The 21,090-nt window shown below is 69.0% G+C and overlaps 1 protein-coding gene across 1 annotated transcript in view; it reads left to right on the top strand.

The window, feature by feature from the left end:
* PLXNA1 (plexin A1) overlaps positions 1-21,090 on the top strand; it is a 46,628-nt gene continuing 25,538 nt past the window's right edge. The window contains exons 1-9 of the mRNA XM_082345177.1: positions 1-219; positions 4,570-5,821; positions 7,550-7,732; positions 17,317-17,457; positions 18,166-18,266; positions 18,450-18,573; positions 18,657-18,810; positions 19,070-19,169; positions 20,303-20,417. Of these exons, the coding sequence (XP_082201303.1) occupies positions 4,643-5,821; positions 7,550-7,732; positions 17,317-17,457; positions 18,166-18,266; positions 18,450-18,573; positions 18,657-18,810; positions 19,070-19,169; positions 20,303-20,417 (2,097 nt within the window). The 5' untranslated portion in view covers positions 1-219; positions 4,570-4,642. The remainder of the gene's footprint in view (positions 220-4,569; positions 5,822-7,549; positions 7,733-17,316; positions 17,458-18,165; positions 18,267-18,449; positions 18,574-18,656; positions 18,811-19,069; positions 19,170-20,302; positions 20,418-21,090) is intronic.

The following is a 21,090-nucleotide window of genomic DNA, read 5'->3' on the forward strand; positions in this document are numbered from 1 at the left end:
GACGCTCCGCGGGCGGTGAGAGCGAGGCCGGTCCGCATCCGCGCGGCTGGCGCCCCATTCATGCTGGGCAGCGGCGGCGGCCACGCAGTGGATCCCGGGCGCGGCGGCCTCGGCCTGGGTGGCCTGCGAGGCTTCGGCGGCCCCGCGGCGGGGCGGGGCGGACGGTGGCGCGGGCGGCGGGCGGCGATGGCCGGCGGCGGGCGCGCCCCGGGGCAGCCCGTGAGTAGGGGTGCAACTTTCCCCGCGGCGGGGCGGGCGGGGGTCCGGCGGGGGTCCCACGGTGGTCTGGGCGTGGGGCGGCCTCGGGCCGGGGTCCGGGCGCGGGGCGGCCTCCGCGGGGTTGCGGGCGGGCGGGCGGGGGTCGCGTGGGGGGCGGCGGCGCGCGTGTCCGCGCCCCCGCGTGTCCGCGCCCCGCTTGTCCCTGCGTCTCCGGTCCGGTTCACGCGTGTCCGGGCGCGGCCGCGGCGCCGAGCCTGCGCGTCCCCGCCCGGCCGGGATGGGACCCTGCCCGCCGCGCTCGCGGGGCCGCGCCGCCTCCTCCGGGCCGGGCGGGGAGAAAGTTCGCGGCGGCGCCGCCGGGAGGGCTCTGCGGCCGGACCGGGCCGACGGAGTGCGCTGGATCTCCGGCGCCGGCAGGCCCGCGCGGCCGGAGTGGGCGCCGGTCCGCCCAGGCCCGCAGGCCCGCGCCGGCTGGGAGGGGCGGTGCGCCAGCCGCGCGCCCGGCCTCCTCGCCGCCCCGCGCGGGGCCTCTCCAGGGTCAGCCGCTTCCCGCGGCCACTCCGAGGGCTGCTGCGCGGCCCCGGGCCTGGTGGGCGGCGGGGCTGGCGGCGACGGGGCGCGATCGAGCGGCTTCGGGGAGGGGATTGCGGCTCCGGGGACCCCCGCCCGTTCCCAGACCCTAGGGGATCCCGGGAAGGGGGCGAGAGGGGCTCCGGTGGCCGCCTAGAGCCGGGAGCTGCCCCTGGCTCATCTGTGGGGTGCTGGTGCCACGCCCCTTGAAAGAAAGAGGGGTGTGTGTTGGGGGACGTGGACCGAGCCTCTGCCCGTGAGCCTGGGCTCCGGCAGCGCGGCCGTCCGCGCTGCTCCACCTTCTTCCGAGCTGAGGCCGGTTCTCTGGGTCTGCGCGGGGGTGGGCTCAGCCTTTGCTCCTCCGGCCCTCGGGAGGCCCTGGGCCCTCGGGAGCTCACCCCAGGCAGGTCCCCTGGCGCCCTGCTGGTTTGGGGTGTGCAGGAGAGACCAGGTGCTGCGCTAAGCAGCCCAGAGCCTGCCCGGTCCTGTGCCAGAGGCGGACTTGGAAGCCAGTGATTCCCTTCAGGGCCGGGCAGCAAGTGGGCCTGGGAGGGGGCCCTGGAGGCCCCAGAAAGGCATTTCAGGCAGGGGAGACAGCTCTGCCGAGGCCTGGCCCGCCCCGGTGTGGCTGAGGTGTGTGCTTGGGGGTGGGAGGGGAGGAGGGCTCTGGACAAAGCAGACAGCCCTCTGCTGGCTCCTGGTCGTGGCTTGTGTGTTTTAAACTCCCCCGCACCCCCGAAGGTCCGTGTGTGTGGAGTATGGGGTCAGGAGGAGAGGACCCTCAGGGAAGCCCGAGGGCAGGCACTTTTTCTGAGGAGCAGGACTCCAGTGGCCCTGGATCCTGGTCCCATAGGACAGGCCTGGAGCGGAGCAGACGGCTGGGGACCACCTCCCGGGGCCTCTGCTGGGGGAGGTGGGGTGACGGGGCAGCTCTTGGTCCCAGTTGCTGACAAGGTACCTTTGGGTAGGAGGGCCGTGTCTTCTCCGTCCCCCACACCTCAACCTGTCCGTGCCCCAGAAGAATCCAGATCCCGTGGCGGGGGTGGGGGTGGGCGCAAGATTGGGGCTGCCCCTCCGTGAAGAGGCCTCTGAGGGCCTTTGTTTCTCAGGGTGAGGAGTGGTGGTGGCCGCTGGGCCCGGGAGAGAGCAGGGCATGACGCTCGCTCCACGCTCTGCTGGACAGCTGAGCCTGTCCGGTGCCGGAGTGGCGGCCACTGTGCCGGCGCATCTGGCCTCTCCCTGCCCTGCTCACCTCCAGTCGGCACACCCAGCACCAGGCCGCTTCTCCTGCCCGGTCTGGTTCTGATTGGCCAGGCCCAGCCCGCTTCCTGTGCCGGGTGCTGCGGTCCCTCTCAGTACCCTCTGCGTGGTCCAGCGGGTTCCACCCCCGGCCTCTGCTCTGGCTCCTCTGTGCCCAGGATGCCCCTCCCCCCCAGCTCTGGGGCCTGGTCCTTCTAGAGCAGGTGGAAGGGCCTCCCCAGACCCCAGCGCTGGTGCTGCTCTGCCCGCCCCCCCCAGCCCGGAGCGTGCATCTGTTGGTGTTCCCCTCCCCCTGCCCAGCATGGAATGAATGCGTTTTCTCCTGGGCAGACCAGAGGCCTGTGGGAGTCCAGGTCTCTGTAGGAGTGTTCAGAACTAGCTGGGTGACCTTGGGTGTATCCGAGCCGCGGGCCCCGTTCCTCTCGGGTAGGGGAAGTCACCCAGAGTCTTCGGTGGCCCCTGTGAGGTGGTGGTCACGAGGACTCAGCCCCAGGCCTGGGTCCCCCTTTCCTGGCTGCAGCCGCGTGCCCCTGGCTGGTCCTTTCGGGCAGCTCTGTTGGGGGAGGGGCAGCAGGCCCCCGGCCAGGCTGGAGTTTGGATGGTGCTGCTTCAGCTGGGTTCCTCCTGTTTAATATAAAGAGTAGGGTCCGTAATTGAGTTAAGACGTGTATAATTATCCCAAAGGAGGAGAGAGCCCAGCCCCTGGTAATTGCAGGCCTTCTTTGAACTGATAAACGGTGAGTGATTCATGTTTTCTTTGGAGTTCCCAGGCTCTCAGCCCAGGCCCCGCCGCCACCCTGAGGAGCCCCTTCTCCGGCTCCAGGTCTGCCCTGGGCTCCTGAGCTGGGGGCAGGGGCTGCCTGCCAGGTCCCTGGCGGCCATAGTTCCTGGGGTGTCTGGGCGGAGATCTGCAGGAAGGCAGCTGACAGCCTGCTGGGGGGGCCTGCAGGCAGCACAGCCCTGTCCCCTTACTGCGGGATCCTGGCCAGAGACCCTCATTTCCTAAGCCTCAGCATCCCCCCTCCCTACCACCTGAGCAGAGGTGTGGGTTTTCAGTGGCAGAGGGTGAGTGCGGAGTGAGGACACAGGGAGGGAGCAGGTCCTACTCTGCAGGACCCAGTCGTTCACTCTTTCATTCACAAGTGCTGGGTCCTGGGCCGGCCTCTGGGGTTCAGTGGGAAACCACAGAGCCAGGCCCTGCTCTCGCAGAACCGCCACTCTGGTGGGGAGAGCATCTGGGAACAATACGTAACAAAACCGTTAGCAAGCGCCATGCCACAAATTAAACGGGGTGACTGAGAGGGAGCGGCTGCTGCCTTCGGCCAGCAGGTCGGGGGCTGTGGGCAGGGAGGGAAGAGCACCCCGGGAGAGGGGCAGGAGGCCAGAGGAGCCCTGTGCTGCAGGGGCAGACGTGGGGGCCCAGAGACCCACAGGCCCTGGGGCCAGTTTCCAGCCTGGACTTGGCAGAAGGCACCTATCCTTTGGGCCTCGGCTTCCCCACCTGTAAAACGAGAGGCGTTGTCTGGGGGCAAAGAGTGCGTGCAGCATGCCTCAGTGCCTGCCTGCAGTGGGGACCCGGCGTTGCTGTGGTCAGTTTCCATCCAGGAGTGGGGTGAGGCCCCAGCAAGCACGTCTGGGGGCGTGACCAGCAGAGCCAGGGCGGGACCCCTGCTGGCCCTGAGAGGGCACGCCGCCTCATGCGGGAGACAAGCTGTTGTCATGACCATTGCACGGATGGGGAGACCGAGGCTGGCAAAGAGGAGTGACCCCACCGGGGCCACATGGCTGCAAAGCAACGGGGTCTAGGTTTAACCTGGTGCCCGACTGCCAGCTTCCGGGCTGCGGGGAGCTGAGACTTTCCGAGAGGAAGTGGGGTCAGGGCAGGATTCGGGGACCTCACGCACAGGGTGGGGGCACCGGTGGGCTGGGGGTGGGGATGATGGGTGGGAGGTGCAGGGCTGGGGGCTGGGCCAGGGTCAGCAGGGAGCAGCCCTGGGGTCAGTGTGACTGGCCCGCCTTCTGCCGGCCCCGCCCGAACTTCCTTGTCTCCCTGAGAGTAGGACTGCCCAGGGCCTCAGGCAGAGAGGTGGTCACCCGCCTTGGGAGCTTGGGGCTGGGGGTCTTGCTCCCTAGGGCGTGGGGAGGCTTGAGTCAGAGGGTGATGGCCTCCAGGTTTGGGTGTTGGTGGGGCTCCCGATCTAGACCCTGAACCCTTGTCACCCGCTTTCTTGTTCTGGGTTCATTTTTCTCCTCCACCCGGCCACGGTGGCCCAGGCAGCGATGGAGCGTGTGTGGCCCGTGCTGCCCGCAGGTCCTAGGCTTGGTTTAGCTGCTTGCAGGGTTCCAGGTGGGGAGGTGCGCTTCCTGCACCTCGGGCTTTTCCTGGAGAGTTAGGTCACGCCCCAGAATTGGGACGTCCCAGCGGAGGACGGGCGCGTGGAGCTCGGTGACGGCACGTGTGCGTGTGGGCACGTGAGGGCTGCTAGCGCTCACATACTTTGTCCCCCGTTCTCCCCACAGGGCTGAGGCTCCCGGCCCCGTGAAGCGCATCCCTGCAGGACCTGAGCGCCGCAGCCCGAGGCCGCAGCCCGTCATGCTGCTGCCGCATCTGAGCCCACGGGCGCTGCTGCCGCCACTGCTTTTGCTGCTGCTGCTGCTGGGGGCCGCGCCGCGGGCGGGTGGGGGTCCACAGCCCCCTTTCCGCACCTTCACGGCCAGTGACTGGGCCCTCACCCACCTGGTGGTCCACGAGCAGACGGGCGAGGTGTACGTGGGCGCTGTGAACCGCATCTACAAGCTGTCGGGGAACCTGACGCTGCTGCGGGCGCACGTGACGGGCCCCGTGGAGGACAATGAGAAGTGCTACCCACCACCCAGCGTGCAGTCCTGCCCGCACGGCTTGGGCAGCACCGACAACGTCAATAAGCTGCTGCTGCTGGACCAGGCCGCCAACCGCCTGCTGGCCTGTGGCAGCGCCTCGCAGGGCATCTGCCAGTTCCTGCGGCTGGACGACCTCTTCAAGCTGGGCGAGCCCCACCACCGCAAGGAGCACTACCTGTCGGGCGTGCGCGAGGCAGGCAGCATGGCGGGCGTGCTGATCGCCGGGCCTCCCGGCCAGGCGCAGGCCAAGCTCTTCGTGGGCACGCCCATCGACGGCAAGTCCGAGTACTTCCCCACGCTGTCCAGCCGCCGGCTCATGGCCAACGAGGAGGATGCCGAGATGTTCGGTTTCGTGTACCAGGACGAGTTCGTGTCCTCGCAGCTGAAGATCCCCTCGGACACGCTGTCCAAGTTCCCGGCCTTTGACATCTACTACGTGTACAGCTTCCGCAGCGAGCACTTCGTCTACTACCTCACCCTGCAGCTAGACACGCAGCTGACCTCGCCCGACGCCGCCGGCGAGCACTTCTTCACGTCCAAGATCGTGCGGCTGTGCGTGGACGACCCCAAGTTCTACTCCTACGTCGAGTTCCCCATCGGCTGCGAGCAGGCGGGCGTGGAGTACCGCCTGGTGCAGGACGCCTACCTGAGTCGGCCTGGCCGCGCCCTGGCCCGCCAGCTGGGCCTGGCCGAGGACGAGGAGGTGCTGTTCACCGTGTTTGCCCAGGGCCAGAAGAACCGCGTGAAGCCGCCCCGGGAGTCGGTGCTGTGCCTCTTCACCCTCAGGGCCATCAAGGAGAAGATCAAGGAGCGCATCCAGTCGTGCTACCGCGGCGAGGGCAAGCTCTCGCTGCCCTGGCTGCTGAACAAGGAGCTGGGGTGCATCAACTCGGTGAGCTTCCCGCCGTCCCGCAGCGAGGTGCCCACCGCTCGTCGCGTGGCGCCCACCCTGCGCTGGGGGCCGCTGCCGGCCCGTCTTCCAGGGTCAGGGCTGCACCTGGGCTGTGGCTGTCCTGCCCATTAGAAGACGGGGTGACGTGACCGTGTCCACGAGTCCACGAGCCCCCGTGGCCATTGGGCGGAGCCCCTCTGACCACGCGCCTGGTGCTGTTCTGGGTGCTTGCGGGCCCCATCTTGTCTCCATTTAAGAGACAAGGTTGCCCAGGGGTGGGGTGACTTGCCCACAGTACACGGCCAGTAAGGGGCGAGCTGGGGCCAGACCAGGGTCAGGTGGACGGCAGACACCGTCTTCCTCTCTGTGTCCTGTTGATAGGCTCTTCTGACTCTTGCCCTGGGCGCCTGGCCGTGCACTTGACCTGGGAGCGGCCTGAATGCTCGGGAGCTGGGTGCTCAGTAGCCGGCAGTCCCACCTCTAGGCCCTGACGGGGTCCTCTAGGGGCCAGCTGCTTTTTGGGGAGTGTCTCTTGCACACCCCCAGGCAGTAGGACCCATTGTTTCTCTGAGTAAGACCCCAGGCTCAGAGAGGGTAAGGGACCTGTTCAGGGCCACTGGGTAGAGGACCTCCAGTGCCAGGCCTTAGCTCCTCTGATGCTGCCGCCCGGGACTTGCTTGTGGCCTAGGGAAAGCCCGGCCTCTCTCTGGCCTCAGTTTTCCCATTTCCGTCCTGGTTTGTCTTCAGAGCAGGGTGGGGTGGCCCTTCTTTCTCACATCTGTTGCTGTGTGTGGCGGGGCCCCATCGTGGCAGGGCTGCCCTCCAGACCTCGGTCTCAGGTGCACAAGGCTGATGCATCGCCCATCCTCCCCTCGGCCTCTCGAGGAAGGCATTTGGTCTCCATTGTACAGGTGGAGAGACCGAGGCTCGGAGGGCCAGCGCTTGCCGAGATCGCTGTGTGCTCTGCACGCCCTGTGCCACGGCTGGTCCCCCCTGCCTGGGCATGGTCCCCACTGCCCCCGGCATCTCCACTGGCCCCTCTTCCCCTGGCCCAGCCCTGACCCCGCCTCCCGTGCTCCTTCTGCATCGGTGACTTCGCGCGCTGCAAACCTCAGACCCCCAGCCTGCTGCAGCGGAGACGCCCAGACCCCCTCCCCCCGCCCCCGGCGTCTGCCTTGCCCTCCCAGGCCCTTCTCCGGAACCTCACGCTATCGATTGTTTCCTCTCTGACCGTAGTCGTCTCCTCTCAGCCGGCCCGTCCCTTTGCCTTTTAGGTGTAACGCTGTGTTCTGTCTTGAATAAGCCGTCCTAGTGCCCCACCGGTCCCTGGCCACCGCCTGTGCGGCCTCACTGTGCAGCAGGCCTGGCCCCTCCCTGCCCACACCCAAGGCTGCCTCTTGCCTGCTCCCCCCTCAGCGGTGGATGCAGGGCCTGTGCCTGGTGGGTGTGAGAGGTGCCCACCCCCGGCGCCTGCTCCTGGGCCTCGAGTGGCTTCCAGGGCCTCAGTTTCCCCATCTGTCAAGTGGGTCCAGGAATCCATGACCCCCCACCAAGGTCTGTACAGTCTGCCCCCAGGCCGCTGCCCCACATGTGGCCTGTGCAGGCCTTGGAGAGCGGCCCCTGAGACCCCGCCCCAGCCTGGTGAGGGGAGCCGGCCGGTGCTGGCCGCGCCGCCCCCCAGGGCCCAAGGCGCCTGGCCTCACCCCCGACCCTCCCCCGCTCCCGCAGCCTCTCCAGATCGACGACGACTTCTGCGGGCAGGACTTCAACCAGCCGCTGGGCGGCACGGTCACCATCGAGGGGACGCCCCTGTTCGTGGACAAGGACGACGGCCTGACCGCTGTGGCCGCCTACGACTACCGGGGCCGCACCGTGGTGTTCGTGGGCACACGCAGCGGCCGCATCCGCAAGGTCAGCCTGGGCCGGCAGAGCGTGAGCTGCCTCGCTCTGTGTGCTGGTGGACGGGGCGGGGGCTCCCCCGTGCCAGGCCCGGTGACCTCCAGGGGCTCAGGGGCCGGGCCAGAGCGCCTGCCTCCGTCCCCTTGTGCTCCCTGTGGGCTGCTTCCGCGTCCGGCCCGAGGCCCTGGCTGGGCGTCGGGGCCTGGTGACGCCGGAGCTGCTGGCCCTGCTCCCCACGGGTGTGGGCGGCAGGGGCGGGGCAGGCCTGTGGGGCCCCCTCCCCTTGCGGGATCCGGTGTCTGCTGAGGCAGCACTCTGCCCTGGAGGGAGGCCCCATCCTGCAGGGAGACGGCAAGGCCGAGGGCAGGGCAAGGGGCGCGCCCTGCCCCCGCTGAAGCGCCACTGTTGGGGTGCTCTGGAGTGGAGGTCAGCTCCTGGGCCCCTCCGTGGGCCCCTGGGGCGGGGCCGGTCCCGTGCTTCCAGGTCTCCATCCCCGCCGGCAGGTGCTGGGCTGAGCGGAGCCGGTGCTGAGCTGGGCAGGGGCGGGCTTCCTGGGGCAGCAGCCCCCCGAGGCTCAGCCGCGACCTGGTGGGTGGGTAGGGACCAGGCCAGGGGAGGGCCGGCCTGCTGTGGAGGAAGTTCCTGGGGCGCAGCGGGGTGGGGGTGCCTGGGAGCCCCGAGGATCAGCGCAGGGGCGGGGCCCGGTGCATGAAATAACAGCCGTGCCGAGGCCACTGCTGACACAGCTCCCCAGCCGGCGTGCGCCCGGGGGTGGGGCCTGGGCCCGGGGCCAGCGAGAGCCTTGCCTGCTCCCAGAGCTTGCGGGGCGGGGTGTCTCCTGTCCCTGCCATGCTGGGTGCCCTGGGAATCACGTCCCACCGCCGGCTGGCTCTGTGGCCTCTGGGAAGGGCCCTGCCCCCAGCCTCAGCTTTCCCACCTGTGAAATAAGCCTGAAGCAAGGGCTTTGGGCAGTGGGGGCCGTGCTGGCCGAGGGCCCCCCGGGCCGGGTGCCGCGGAGTTCTGCTCACAGCGCTTGGGGGCCTCTGGGGTGGTGGCAGCCCAGCTCTGGCCCCTGCCACCCTCCGGGCCAGCCCCTGTGCCCCCCGTCCTGGCCCTGGTGTCGGATCCTGCCTGCGCCCTGGGTGAAGGGCACTCTCCCTTGCTAGGGGTGGGGCCTCACCCAGCTCACAGCTCGCTGCTGCTGCCCCAGGGCTGGGGGAGCAGAGGAGAGGGGCCGTGGACCCCCGTGTGTGTGCGCTGGTGGGCTGTGCCTGGCGGGGCCTGCCCCACTGCAGCAAGAGCCCCCGTGGGGTTTGGCTGCGGGTGAAGCACTTGGAGACCTTCCTGCGAGGCCCCAGAGCCTGTCACCAAGCCAAAGGCCGGGCTCCAGGGGCTGGGAGGGGCCCTCCTGATGGCTGGTGGGCTGGCGGGCAGCTGGCCCGGCACCGTCTTGTCCCACAGTAGCCAGCCTCCCTGTGAGGCCGGGGGAAGGACTAGTTAGTCCAGCGCGGACTCCCCCTGCCGCCTGCCGGTCTCGCTCCCTGCCCCGGTCCCACCGAGGGGAAACTGAGGCCCCGAGAGTGGACCGCGGGGGTGGCCTGGGCTCTCCTGTGAGAAAAGGCTGCTTCGGGAGTGAGGAAGCCACAGCTGAGGTCCCCTCGTCCCTCTGCGCCTCCCCCGCACCTGCCTACCAGGGTACCATCCACCCCGGTGCATCCAGCTGGGCACCACACACCGCGTGAGTGGACGGCACCCTTTTTCGGGTGTGTGGGGTCGGCCACACCCAGGGGCTGTGCTGGCTTGAGGCTCTGGCCCCTTGCCCCCAGACCGGCCCGCCACACCCCTCCTCGCTGCGCGCCCCTGCCCCGTGGGGCGGGGGACGGTCTGCGGCCCGGGCACCAGGTCTCGTGGGTGGCCCAGCCCTCTTCTCTCTGGGCCTCTCTGTCCCGCTCTGGGGCCTGGGGCAGTGTGAGGGCCGGGGGGAGGGGTGTCCCCTCCCTGCCCCTAGGCCTGGGCTCCCGTCCCCTTGGCCCGCCGGTTCCTGGACCTCCTGAGGTCCCCAGGCAAGGCCTCTGGCCTTGGCCCGCTTGAAGGACGCTGCTCCCTGCTGGCGCCCACGTCTCCCCGGCCGGGCCTGGCCTTCAGCAGCAGAATTCCCGCCCCTGCCTCGTCCCTCTCATGTCATCCTGACCTAGCCCGGGGGTGGGTGCGGCTGTGGTCCAGGGGCCGGGGCCAGGGCAGGGGGCGCTCCAGCCGGCACGGTGCCCCCTCCCTGCTGGCCTGCCTGGCTGTCTCCTCCGGGCCTGGGGCGGGCTGGGCCCTCGGCTCTGTCTCCGGGGTTTAAATCCAGGCCCTTCCTGCCCGGGCCTGGCCCCACCACGTGAGCCGCGAGCCCTGGCTCCCTGTCTCCCTGTCTCGTGTCCTCTGTCTGCCCCGAGCGGGAGCCTGGGCCTGAGGGCTTGCCCGCACCTTTGGCCCAGGGACAGGCCCGCTGCGCTGACACACCCCATCCTCCCCACGTCCGGTCTTTCCCGGGCTTTAAAAAGCGACTGGGCAGCCCTAGGGACATGGCTGGCTCTGGGCCATCTCTGAACGGTGTTGTGTAAAATTGTAGCTGATTAATTTAAGAGCTGCCAACTTGAGCCGCTGAGGGCTGGCTGGGGTGCCCCCTGAGTCCTCTGCCCTTCCCCAGAGGCCCTGCCCGCCACCTGCCCCTCCGACCCCAACAGAGGCCGTCATGCTCCTGTGCTAACACCCCCAGACCTCCGCCCTGCCTGTCCCCTCCTGTGCCTCCCCTGCCCGGTGGCCTCCGGGTCCTTGGGTGCCCGCGGGGGAGTGGGGGGTTGGAGCACAGGCTGTGGTCTCCTGCCAGGGGTGCCTGCCCTGCCACTCCCCAGCTGGCGGCATGGGCCTGGTGAGGGCAGTTGTCCTGCCACTGCTGCAGGGCCAGACTGCTCTGGGGACACAGCTGGCCCTGCCGCTTGGTGGCCATACCAGGCAGGAACACGGCCCCGTCCCCCTGAGTAGCCGGTTTTTCGAGAGAACCTGAAAATCTGTGTTTTGTGTGATGTCTCTTGATTGTTAAGTGTTGGCAGCTAATCTACATCTTAAGAAACCATTGTGGGCCAGCCTGAGCGGCGGGGGTGCCCACGGGGCGCCGGGCCTCGGGGTGGGCCCCGGGGCAGCGCAGCTGGACTCCCGGGCTGGGCCCACCAGTGGGTTCACACTGCTGCCTGTGCGGTGATCCCGTAGGGAGGAGAGACCCTGGGCTGCGGTCTCAGTGCTCTGTCCCCAGAGCGGGCCTGGGGCCGGCCCCTCGGGCACCAGTGCTCTGTGTGCCTGCCGAGTGCAGCGCTCTGGGCCTGGGTTGCCGGGATGGGAACGTCCGTTACCCTCCAGAGATCTTGGTCTCTAGAAGCTGCCTCTGAAAGATGGCAGCCCCTCCCTTCACAGCCCCCCCCTCCGCCCTCCCCAGGATTCTGAAACTCAGAGGCCCTGGAAGTCGAGTGGCTGTGGGTAGGTCTCTGCATCAGGGCGGTCAGGGCGGCCTGTCCTCAGGGTCCCTGCTCCTGCTTGGTGCATCAGTGGAGACCCCTGCTCCCCAAAGCCCAGGCCTGTGCGGGAGGTGGGTGGGGGAGGCCCCGTGGCACTGGGGACGCTGACCTCTTGAGAGATGCTGGCAGGAGCTGGCTGGGCCCCACCCCTGGCCTGCTGCCTGCACCCCCGTGGGGCTCATCTCGTGTGTCTGGAGGACGCGTTGATTTCTAGCAGCTTGCCCTCCAGTGGCCGGTGTGTCGCGGTGCTGAGACTCAAGCCCCAAGCGTGTGCACGTGGCCTCTGGGGGTGGGGGCAGGGTGGTATCCAGCGTCCTGCGTGAGGCTGGCCTGCCACTGGCATCCACTCTGAAGGTTACTCACCCTCAGGAAAGCGCCCGGCCCGGGAAGTGTCACAGGAGAGCACGGCGGGCACCTACTAGGGCACTGCCCTTCCCGTGGGTCCCCTCAAGGCCTGACCATCTGTCCCTGGGCCTGGCTGTGGCCCGAGTCCCCCAGCACGTCGTCCATCTACCTCCGCTCAGCACCCTGCGAGACTCACCTGTGCTGTGCGGTCAGTCCCGTGCCGTGGGGGCGTCCTGTGCTCCAGACACTCTTGACGACATCCCCTCCTTCTGGGCGGACGTGACGTTGTTTCTGTCTGTGTTGCCGTTTCCAGCGCCCGGCGGGGGGTGGGTCAGCGGTCACCACGCAGCCCTGCTCGTGGACGGTGTTGGGTCCCTGCGGTGCTCCCTGCCCGAGGAGTTGTCGGTGGGGAGTGGAGGGGCTTCAGCCGCCTGCTTCCTGCGTGTCTCAGCTGCTGTGCCCGTGGGGCCCCGTGGGTGCACTGTCCCTGCCCACCCAGGGCGGGGGTTCCCGGAACCTGCGGGTGGCGTCGCACGGTGCCCCGGATGTTGCTGTGTCCTGGGGGACGTGATGTCGTCTCTCTGGCTCTCGAGGGTGGCTGGCTGCGGCGGGCTGAGCCAGCGGGCACAGGGACCTGCTGGTCACCCTGTGGGTCTATCCGACCCACCTCAGCCCTCACCCCAGAGCCAGTGTTGCACCAGGGCACATGCAGTGGCGGCCAGCGGGGTTGCCCACAGGGGTCTTGCCCCAGGTCCACCTCCCTGCGGGGTCTGGCTGGTCAGGCTTAGGCCCAGCGTCAGCACCGGGGCACCTTTGGAAAGAATGATGTCCTCGGGTGCAGGCCGGCAGTGGCCTTTCTGTGCCCGGTCCCCCGAGTGCCCAGGCTCAGGGCCAGCCTGGTGGGGGTGGCCTCACAGGGCCCAAGGTTACCGCCCACAAAGTGCAGGACCCCTGCCCCCTGGGCAGACAGGGCTCTGCCCTCCAGGACCCATCTGCGGTGGGGAGTGGGAGCCCCTGGCAGCCCAGGAGATGGGTACGGAGGCCGGAATAGGCCAAGGAGCTGTGGAGTGCGCGGGAAGGGCGTTCTGGGGGGGTGGGAACAATAGGGCACAGCTCAGAGGTGCCCGAGCACTGCTGGGGACAGAGCAGTGCTGGAGGGGGTTGGGGGCTTATTCTGTGTGTGGTGGACACATCACTGGTGACCCTGCGGTGGTCATCAGAGGCTGCAGAGCTCAGGCCTGGGGACGGAGCTGGAGGGCAGTGGTGGTTTTGGGAAAGTGGAGGGGCTGCGTCAGCTGCTGGTGCAGAGGGGGTAGAGTGGGTAGGTGGGTGTTGGGTTTGAGGCAGGGACATCTGGCCAGGTGGTCACTGCTGCCTGCTGCGGCATCCGTGGCTGGCCTTGGCGCCACTTGAGTCTCAAGCCGCAGTGGCACCCAGGCCGTGTCACTGCCGTGTGATGGAAGGCTGTACGATCGCAGCTGCCTCCTGGCCCAACTTTCTGCAGCCTCCATAAGCAGTGGGACAGATTCCCCAGGACAGCTGTCACCTCCTCCCCCTGGCAGGGCTCAGCCTTGGGGGCCCACCTCCAAGCAGCTCCCGATTAGGCTGGCCTCTCCGCTTTTAGGAGCTGTGAGTTTTTTAATTCTCACAGTTCTGTGAGTGGGGTGTCTGTGGGCAAATGAGGAAACAGGGTCAGGGAGGACCACTGCTTGCGTTGGTTGGTTCCTGCTCTCCTGTCTGCGTGTTGAGGGTTGAGAATAGGAAAGATGAGATTCCTGGGTCCCCATGCCCCAACCTTACCAGGTGTATCTGGCCCAATTACAACCATCAGGCCTCCTGCAAATCATGTTTTAATTACTTAATTACTGCCAAGAGGAAATTGCTAATTGCTTTTCCAGTATCAAATTCCTCATGGCCTTTCTGAGAACGGACCCAGGAAGGGGCCTGGAACCTGCCCCCAGTCAGAGAAGGGGGGATGCTGTGGTGGCCTGTGAGGGGGTGGGGAGGGGTCTGGGAGCTGGGCCCATCGGGGGGCCTCAGCCCTGTCCGGGAAGGAGGGGGTGGCAGGGGCTCCCGTCCCTGGTAGCCCCTCCCTGGACCACCCTGCCTCCTGGGGGCTGGGAACAGGTTTGGCCGCTGCATCTACAGGAGGAGGGGGTGCCTGTGAAGTCCCAGCACCGTGGTGGCCTGCTGGCCGCTGCCCGTTCTCTGCCTGTTCCCCGACCCAAGGGCCTGTCCTACTCCCCACCCCCATCCCCGTCCGGAGACCAGGAGTCTTGCTCAGCTAGGGCAGCCCCACTTTGCAGATAGACACGGGGGCTGCTGTCTTGGGGTGGGCAGGACAGGGAACTTGCCCTTCCCGGAAGGGGCCAAGCTGGGCAGCCCCCTGCCTCCGGGGGCTAGGGCGCGTGCCGGCCTTGGCATGCAGCCTGGACGGCCCAGACATCCTCCCTGGTGCCCACACCCGCCCTCGGCCCGGAGAATGGACCCTTTGTTGGCTCTGGGCTGGACAGACAGCTGACCTGGCCGGGCCGTCAGCTGCCTGCCCTCAGCCGTTGGCCAGGGCTTCGCGGTGATGGGTATGGGTCAGCCAGCTGGCCCAGCCTAGGGCTGGGGCCTCCAGGGCCAGGGGCCCCCTCCCCTTGGCCCTGGGCAGGGGTCCCTGTGCAGGACTTCCTGTCTGTTGGGCCCTGGGCCCCAGGGTCCTGCTGGCCTGGGGATGCCGAGGTGAACCCATTCCCTGGCCTGTCTGTGGGGTGCGGTGGGCCCGTGGTGGCAGTAGGTGCACAGCCCATGGTCAGCGTCTTGCCTGGCTCTGGCTCCCGGAGGCTGCTGGGGCCCAAACCCTTCGTGGGGGCACTGACAGCCCTTGTGCCTCAGCTCAGCATCCAGGGGACTCCCCCTTGTACAGAGGGATAGGGACGACCCCGGTGGAGAAGTGAGCAGGGGCCAAGGGTCTGGGTCAGAGCCGGGCTGGGTGGGTTTCTGGGCCTGGTGCAGCCTGGCACGCGTGCCAGGGCAGCTGGACGGCTCCGCTCAAGCCAGAGGGACCGAGCTGGGTTTGGGGAAGGAGGGCTCTCAGCTGGTAGTGGAGAGTTCTGGTGGTCGTCGGGGGAAGGTTTGCAGAGCGCAGCGGTGACAGCTGGAGGTCAGGGAGGACACCAGGGGACGAGGAGTCCGGGGTGGGCCGCCCCAGGTGGGTGGCCCTCGAGTGACAGCTGTGGGCCGGGGTGTGGCGTCAGCACGCGCGCTGCCGGTGGTGTGTGTCCCGCTGTCCTGCCAGCTGCTGGGCCCCGTACCCGCCCTGCACGCCCCTTCTCCCCGGAGTGCCCCCCTGGTGGCCTGCCGCATCCCTCCTCCCACTTTAGGAGCAGACGGTGCATCCCCAGCTGCAGCGGGCGGTCTGGAGCCCGGGGTTTCTCTGGCAGGTCCTTGTGGGCCTTCGTTTACCTCGGTGCTGCCTGGGCTCTGCAGCCCGAAAACCAGGCTCCGTGGCAGGTGTGTCCCGAGGACTGGCCGGAAGCCCGTGTGTCTCGTGTGCGTGCGGGGCTCCTGCGGAGCCTGGACGGGGCTGCACGGCGCACGGAGTGGGGCGTGTCCTCCCACTGGCCTGTGGGCCGTGCCTCCCCGGCCCCCCCTTGCTCCGTGCCCTCCGGAAACGGGGGAGCCTTGCGGGTTTAAGGGCTGGGGCCGCCCAGTGCAGGGCGGGGGGGGTAGATGGGCGCGTGGCGATGGACAGCTGGACGAGCACACTCCTGCCGCAGCTGTTGGGAGCCGCCTGTCGAGTCGCGGCGCTTGGCGGGCCTGGGGGCGGGGGCGCTCTGGAGACGGGCTGGCCGCCCCCCCACCTTGCCCGGGACTGTGCCTTCCCCTAGGTGCCCGCCTTCCCTGAACTGTCTCCCTTGTCCCCTGCGGGGGGGTGGGGGCACCCCTGACGCGACGTCCATGCCCCAGCCCGCGCCCTCGGCCCTGAGCGGGGAGGGGTCGGGCCCCGGGGGTCTGGGTGGGAGAGCCTGGGGCCCGGCAGTGTCCCAGTTCAGCGCCCCCTGCACGAGGGCCAGGGGTGTGGTGGTCCCAGGAGTCCCAGGGGCCGGCAGTGTCAGGTCTGGGCTCCAGGGGGGCTGCAGCGGGTGGAGGCGCCTGCAGGGAAGAGGTGTAGAGGACCCTGATTTGGCCCATTTGTGTTGAGATGGCTCCGGAGCTCTGGGTCCCCACTGGTGCCCTGCCCTGCCCGCCGGCCGTCCAGCCCCCTGCTCCCTGGCTGCGGTCCAGCCTGGCCTTGCTGCGCCTCTGTGGCCGGCCCTTGGGTTTTGGGGGTTGCCTCGGGGCCTGGCCCCCCGGGCACCCTCTGCTGGGTCATTTAGTCCCCGGAGTGGCTCTGGTGTGGGGGCAGGCGCCCGTCGCCCGGGGTGTGTGGGGGACCCTGAGGCAGAGGCCCCACAGCGGGGACGCGCCTGAGCAGGGCTTGGGCCCAGGCGGTGCGGGTGCAGAGGCCAGCCTCCCGGCCTCCCGGCCTCCGTGGCCAGGGCCCAGTCAGCTCCCTGTGAGAGCAGGGCAGCAGGCTCTGGGGTTTGGGGGTGCAGGCTGGGGTCCCCTCCAGGCCCTACCCGCGGGGGCTGAGGCTGGGCTGCTGCGCGCCCCCTGCCCCCCTCCTCCCTCTCGGCCCAGTGCTGGCTGCCTCCCCTGCCGGCAGGCGCCGGACTCGGCTCGGCTCTTCCGGGTCTGGTTTGACTTAAGCCTGCCTGCCCGGCGGGGCGGCAGCTGAGCGGAAGTGGGGGGGTGGCCGCGGGCGCTCAGGAATGCGGCCCTCCCCTCCCCCTTCCCCGTGGCCTCCCCGGCCGGCCGCCCTCTCCCAGCCGCCATGGAGCTGGCCTGAGCTAGGGGTGTTCGCCTGGCCGGTCAGGCCTGCCCTGCCCTGTCCAGTCAGCGTGAGGTGCCAAGGAGGGGCGCTGGGCCAAGGTGGAGGTGGGCCGGCGGCCCCGGGAGCCTGCCTGCGGGCTGAGCCGGCCGCCCCACGTGTCCCGTCTCTGGAAAGCCCCTCGGCTCTCTCGCTGTTAATTAAATACGTTTGTTTGGTAAAAGCAACTAAAAATACTTGCAGCGTCGAGCGCAGCGGGCGAGAGCTGGCTGAGTGAGCCCCAGCGTGTTCGGGACGTAGACAGTGTATTTCCTTATGCGTGCGACATCCGCCCCCCCCTCCCGCCTTCGTGCTGGGGGTGCCCCCTCTCTCGGACCCGGCTCCCACTGCCTCCCACTTGGGAGGTTCCTGGTCTCTCTTCTCGGCTGCACTGGACACCCCTGCGGGCCCGCTGCCCCTCGTTCCCCCTCCCCTCTGCACAAATAGCCCTTCCTCGGCGATGGGGACGCCCAGCCTGGCCCCAGGGAAGGCCGCCCGGGCTCCTGCCGCCTCTGCCCTGGATGTGGCTGTGCAGCTCGTGACGGGTGGTGGGTGGCGGGCTGTGGTTTTCTCCAGCCCCCAGAGACCCCCACGCCTGGCGAAGGGGCTGGGCCGGGACCAGCCTGCCGGCCACGGTTGGTCCTGCACCGGCTCCTGGGCGTGGCGGTGGGGGGGGGCTCGGCCTTATTCTTCAAGGGCTGGGAGGGTGGCTAGAGGGGCTCCCGACCCCACACCTGGGCTGGGAGTGGGCAGCGGCTGGAAGGCACTGGGGCAGCACCACGTGGGTCTCGCTGCTGCAGATCCTGGTGGACCTGGCGAACCCCGGCGGCCGGCCGGCCCTGGCCTACGAGAGCGTGGTGGCCCAAGAGGGCAGCCCCATCCTGCGTGACCTGGTCCTCAGCCCCGACCGCCAGTACCTGTACGCCATGACGGAAAAGCAGGTGGGTGCCCCGGGGAGCTGGGCGGGGCCCTCCCTGTCCAGCCAGCCTCCAGGGTTGCCCCGGCGGGGTCTGGAACTGCCCCCGGTCCCTGGACGACTGCACACCCACGGGAGCAGATGCTCAACGAGAGCGTTTTCAGGGTAGTGATGTTGGGGGGTTGGGGTGTCCGTTGGGGCCCCCGAGTTCCCGGGCTCTGGCCCGGCCAGCTCGTCAAGGTCACGTACCATGTTTCTGGTCCAGCCTGCTTGGAGCCGGCCTCTGCCCTTCTGCTCCACCTGGTGACCCCGTGGCAGCCGGAGGGGTGCAGGTGGGGCTGGGCCTCCCTGCCGTCCTGGTGGCTCCCTTCCCCTTTGCCCCTTCCCGCTGTCGGGTTACTTGGTCGCTCTGTGTCTCGGGCCAAGCCGGCGAGGTTGGGGTAAGCGGCGCCCTGCCTGCCTCTGGGCTCAGGATTGGGGCTGGAGTGCCCACGGCTCCCCTGGGAAGCTCGGGGTGCAGCAGAGCGAGAGGGACTGGCCAGAGCTGTCGCCCACACCGACGCGCTCCCTGGAGACCGGCCCGGCCTGCTTGGCCTGGCTTGGCCGGGTCAGGGTCACCCAGGACTGGCCCTTGGAGAGACGAAGCAGGAGGAAGGCCTGAGACGGGGGCTCCCTGGTGTGTGGGGCGCAGGGACGGGTCCGAGAGGACCTGACGCCGAGGTCCCTCCTGCAGGTGACTCGGGTGCCCGTGGAGAGCTGTGTGCAGTACACGTCGTGTGAGCTGTGCCTGGGGTCACGGGACCCCCACTGCGGCTGGTGTGTCCTGCACAGCACGTGAGTCCGCACAGGCCGTGGGGGTGACGGGGGGCCCGGTGGCCTCACTGGGAGCCTGGGGGCCCGGCTCCCGTGACCCGCCGAGTGACAGGAGCCCAGCTTCCCGGGTCCGGACGGGGTGCAGGGTGGGCCAGGGGCTCCGCTGGCCTCCCGTCCGAGCCCGCCCCACACCTCTGCCCGCAGCTGCTCCCGCCGGGACGCCTGCGAGCGGGCGGCCGAGCCCCAGCGCTTCGCCGCGGACCTGCTGCAGTGCGTACAGCTGACCGTGCAGCCCCGCAACGTGTCCGTGACCACGTCTCAGGTTCCGGTGAGCGCGGCCGCTGGGGACGGGACGGGGCGGCGCGGGGGCACAGGGGGATGGGCCGGTCACCCTGTCCCCCTGCCGCCCAGCTCGTGCTGCAGGCCTGGAATGTGCCCGACCTCTCGGCCGGCGTCAACTGCTCCTTCGAGGACTTCACGGAGTCCGAGGGCGTCCTGGAGGATGGCCGGATTCACTGCCGCTCCCCCTCTGCGCGGGAGGTGGCGCCCATCACGCGGGGCCAAGGTGAGGCCGAGTGGGCCAGCCTGGGCAGCGCGGGGGCCTCCTGTCGGGGGTGGACGGTCACAGGGACAGTGGGTGGGTGTCCCATGGTGACCACGGAGGGCGTCAGGGGAAGGCACTGCAGGGCTGCAGGGTGGGGGGCGGGGGTGGGGGCGGTGCCCTTGGCCGTTGGGAGGGTCCTCGGCGAGGTCTTTTTCTGCGCGGGGCTCCTGGGTTCGGCGGCCCCGGGGCCCTGGTGACGGAACCTGTGCCGCTGGTACAGGAGACCAGCGGGTGGTCAAGCTCTACCTGAAGTCCAAGGAGACGGGCAAGAAGTTTGCGTCCGTGGACTTCGTCTTCTACAACTGCAGCGTCCACCAGTCGTGAGTGTCTCTGGCCTCCTGCACAGCGTCCCGCGGGGCAGAGCTTGGTCGGGTTGCAGGAGCCAGGACGGGGCCTCGAGGGGGAGGCCTGAGGCCGGGTGGCGGGAGCGGCAGCTGGGGTGTGACGTGTGCTGATTCCCCTCGTGTGGGGAGTGGGCCGCGGGCACCAGAGCAAGGCAGGGAGCTGGGGGCGCTGCTGCATCGTCCAGGCAGGGGACGGCCAGCCGGGGCTCGGGCCCTGGATGCCTGCTGCTCTGGGGCAGGAGGGGTCCGGGTCCCCTCTGGGTCGGGCAGCCCCTGGGGCACGGACAGCCGGGTGTGGGCGCTCTCCCCGGGCCTCTGGTCTTCTGCGAGCACGCCAGCCTCAGAGGAAGAACCGGAGGAGCTGAGGGCCCCCTGCTCGTCCCACGGGGTCCAGAGCACTGGGCCTGGAGGGGGTCCGCCTCGAGCTGAGTCGCTTAATTTTTCAATCGTGTCTTCGTTTGTCGACCGACTTGCAGGCTGACGCCCTCCTGGCTGTTTGTGGGGCGCCCACTGTGGGCCTGGGTGTTGTTGGCACCGGGGTCCAGCCTCCCCATGCTGGGCGGGCTGGAATCTTTGGGGCAGGGGCTGTGCTCCAGAGGCTTGGAGGGGTCGAGGGTCTCTGTAGAGGCAGGGCGGTGGGTTACGTGGAGCTACAGGGACGGTGAGGTGAGGCGTGGGCTGTGCGGCCCGTCCAGGCCCTGGAGACACGTTGGAACGAATCAGGCCCTTGCCAGGCGAGCCTGCTTTCTGGTCGGGGAGGTGACGTCTCCCACGGCCGTCCAGCCTGCAGCCGCCACTCACCACCTACGTTTAAATTTTAGCGTATTAGAACAAGGTGGATTTTAAAACGCGCTTCTCAGCCGCACTAATGCGTTTCCAGTGCTGATGGTCACGCGTGGCCTGGCGCTGGCTTTACACGTGTGCGTCTCTGAGAGGTTCTGTCGGCCTGTCAGGCAATGGAGGGAGGAGGGAGGGGAGCCCCGGCGGGCAGAAGCAAACCAGCTCCGAGCAGTGAGGAGCAGCCTGTGCAAAGGCCCTGGGGCGGCTCCGTGATCGGCAGCGAGGTGGGGGCCCAGGCTGCGGCCTCACCCCCCGCCCTCTGCCTGCAGCTGCCTGTCCTGCGTCAGCGGCTCCTTCCCCTGCCACTGGTGCAAGTACCGCCACGTGTGCACACACAACGCTGCCGACTGTGCCTTCCTGGAGGGCCGCGTCAACGTGTCCGAGGTAAGGCATCCTGGGGGCTGGGTTCGGAGGTGTGGAGGAGTTGGGTGCCGCCTGGGGGTGGTGGGGATGCTGGCCGGAAGGTATAGGGGGACGCCTTCCGGGGCTGTATCGGCCTGGGGACCTCAGCCAGTGGCGTTGGCTTGGGGACCTCAGACCCAGGGCACGTCCGGGGACCATGAGGGCAGGGACCGTCCTCCCAGTGCGCCCGGAACTAGCTGGGAGCGTGTCTGGCTGGGTCCACATGGACGGAACTGGCTGGGCGAGGTGCAGGCGGCGGGTCATTCCTGGAGTCGCTTGCAGGGCTGCGTGGTCATCAGTAGCCATCAGGTAGTAGTTGTTTTGGAGCCGAGCAAGGCGCTGACTTTATCGTGAGCAGTGGGGCTGAGCACCAGGCCGGACTGACCCGGGCCTGCCAGGCAGGGGGTGGGGGCAGGGCTCCCCGCGTCCAGCCTTCAGGTGTGGAGCCAGGACCTGATGCCAGGCCTTGCCTCTGCGGTGGATACCACATCTGTTGGCTGGATGGGGTAGGAGGGTGTGAGTCCCACCAGCCACGGGGTGCTTGGGGGCTGCATCTGGGCCGCACTTGCCTGGGGCTGGAGGATGCCGCAGGCACGGGGCCCCGTCACAGAACCTGCCCTGGCTGCCCCGCCCCATTCCCTCGGGCTTTGGTTCT

This window comes from Balaenoptera borealis, assembly GCF_965194805.1.
Source record: "Balaenoptera borealis genome assembly, chromosome: 12".
NCBI lineage: Eukaryota > Metazoa > Chordata > Mammalia > Artiodactyla > Balaenopteridae > Balaenoptera > Balaenoptera borealis.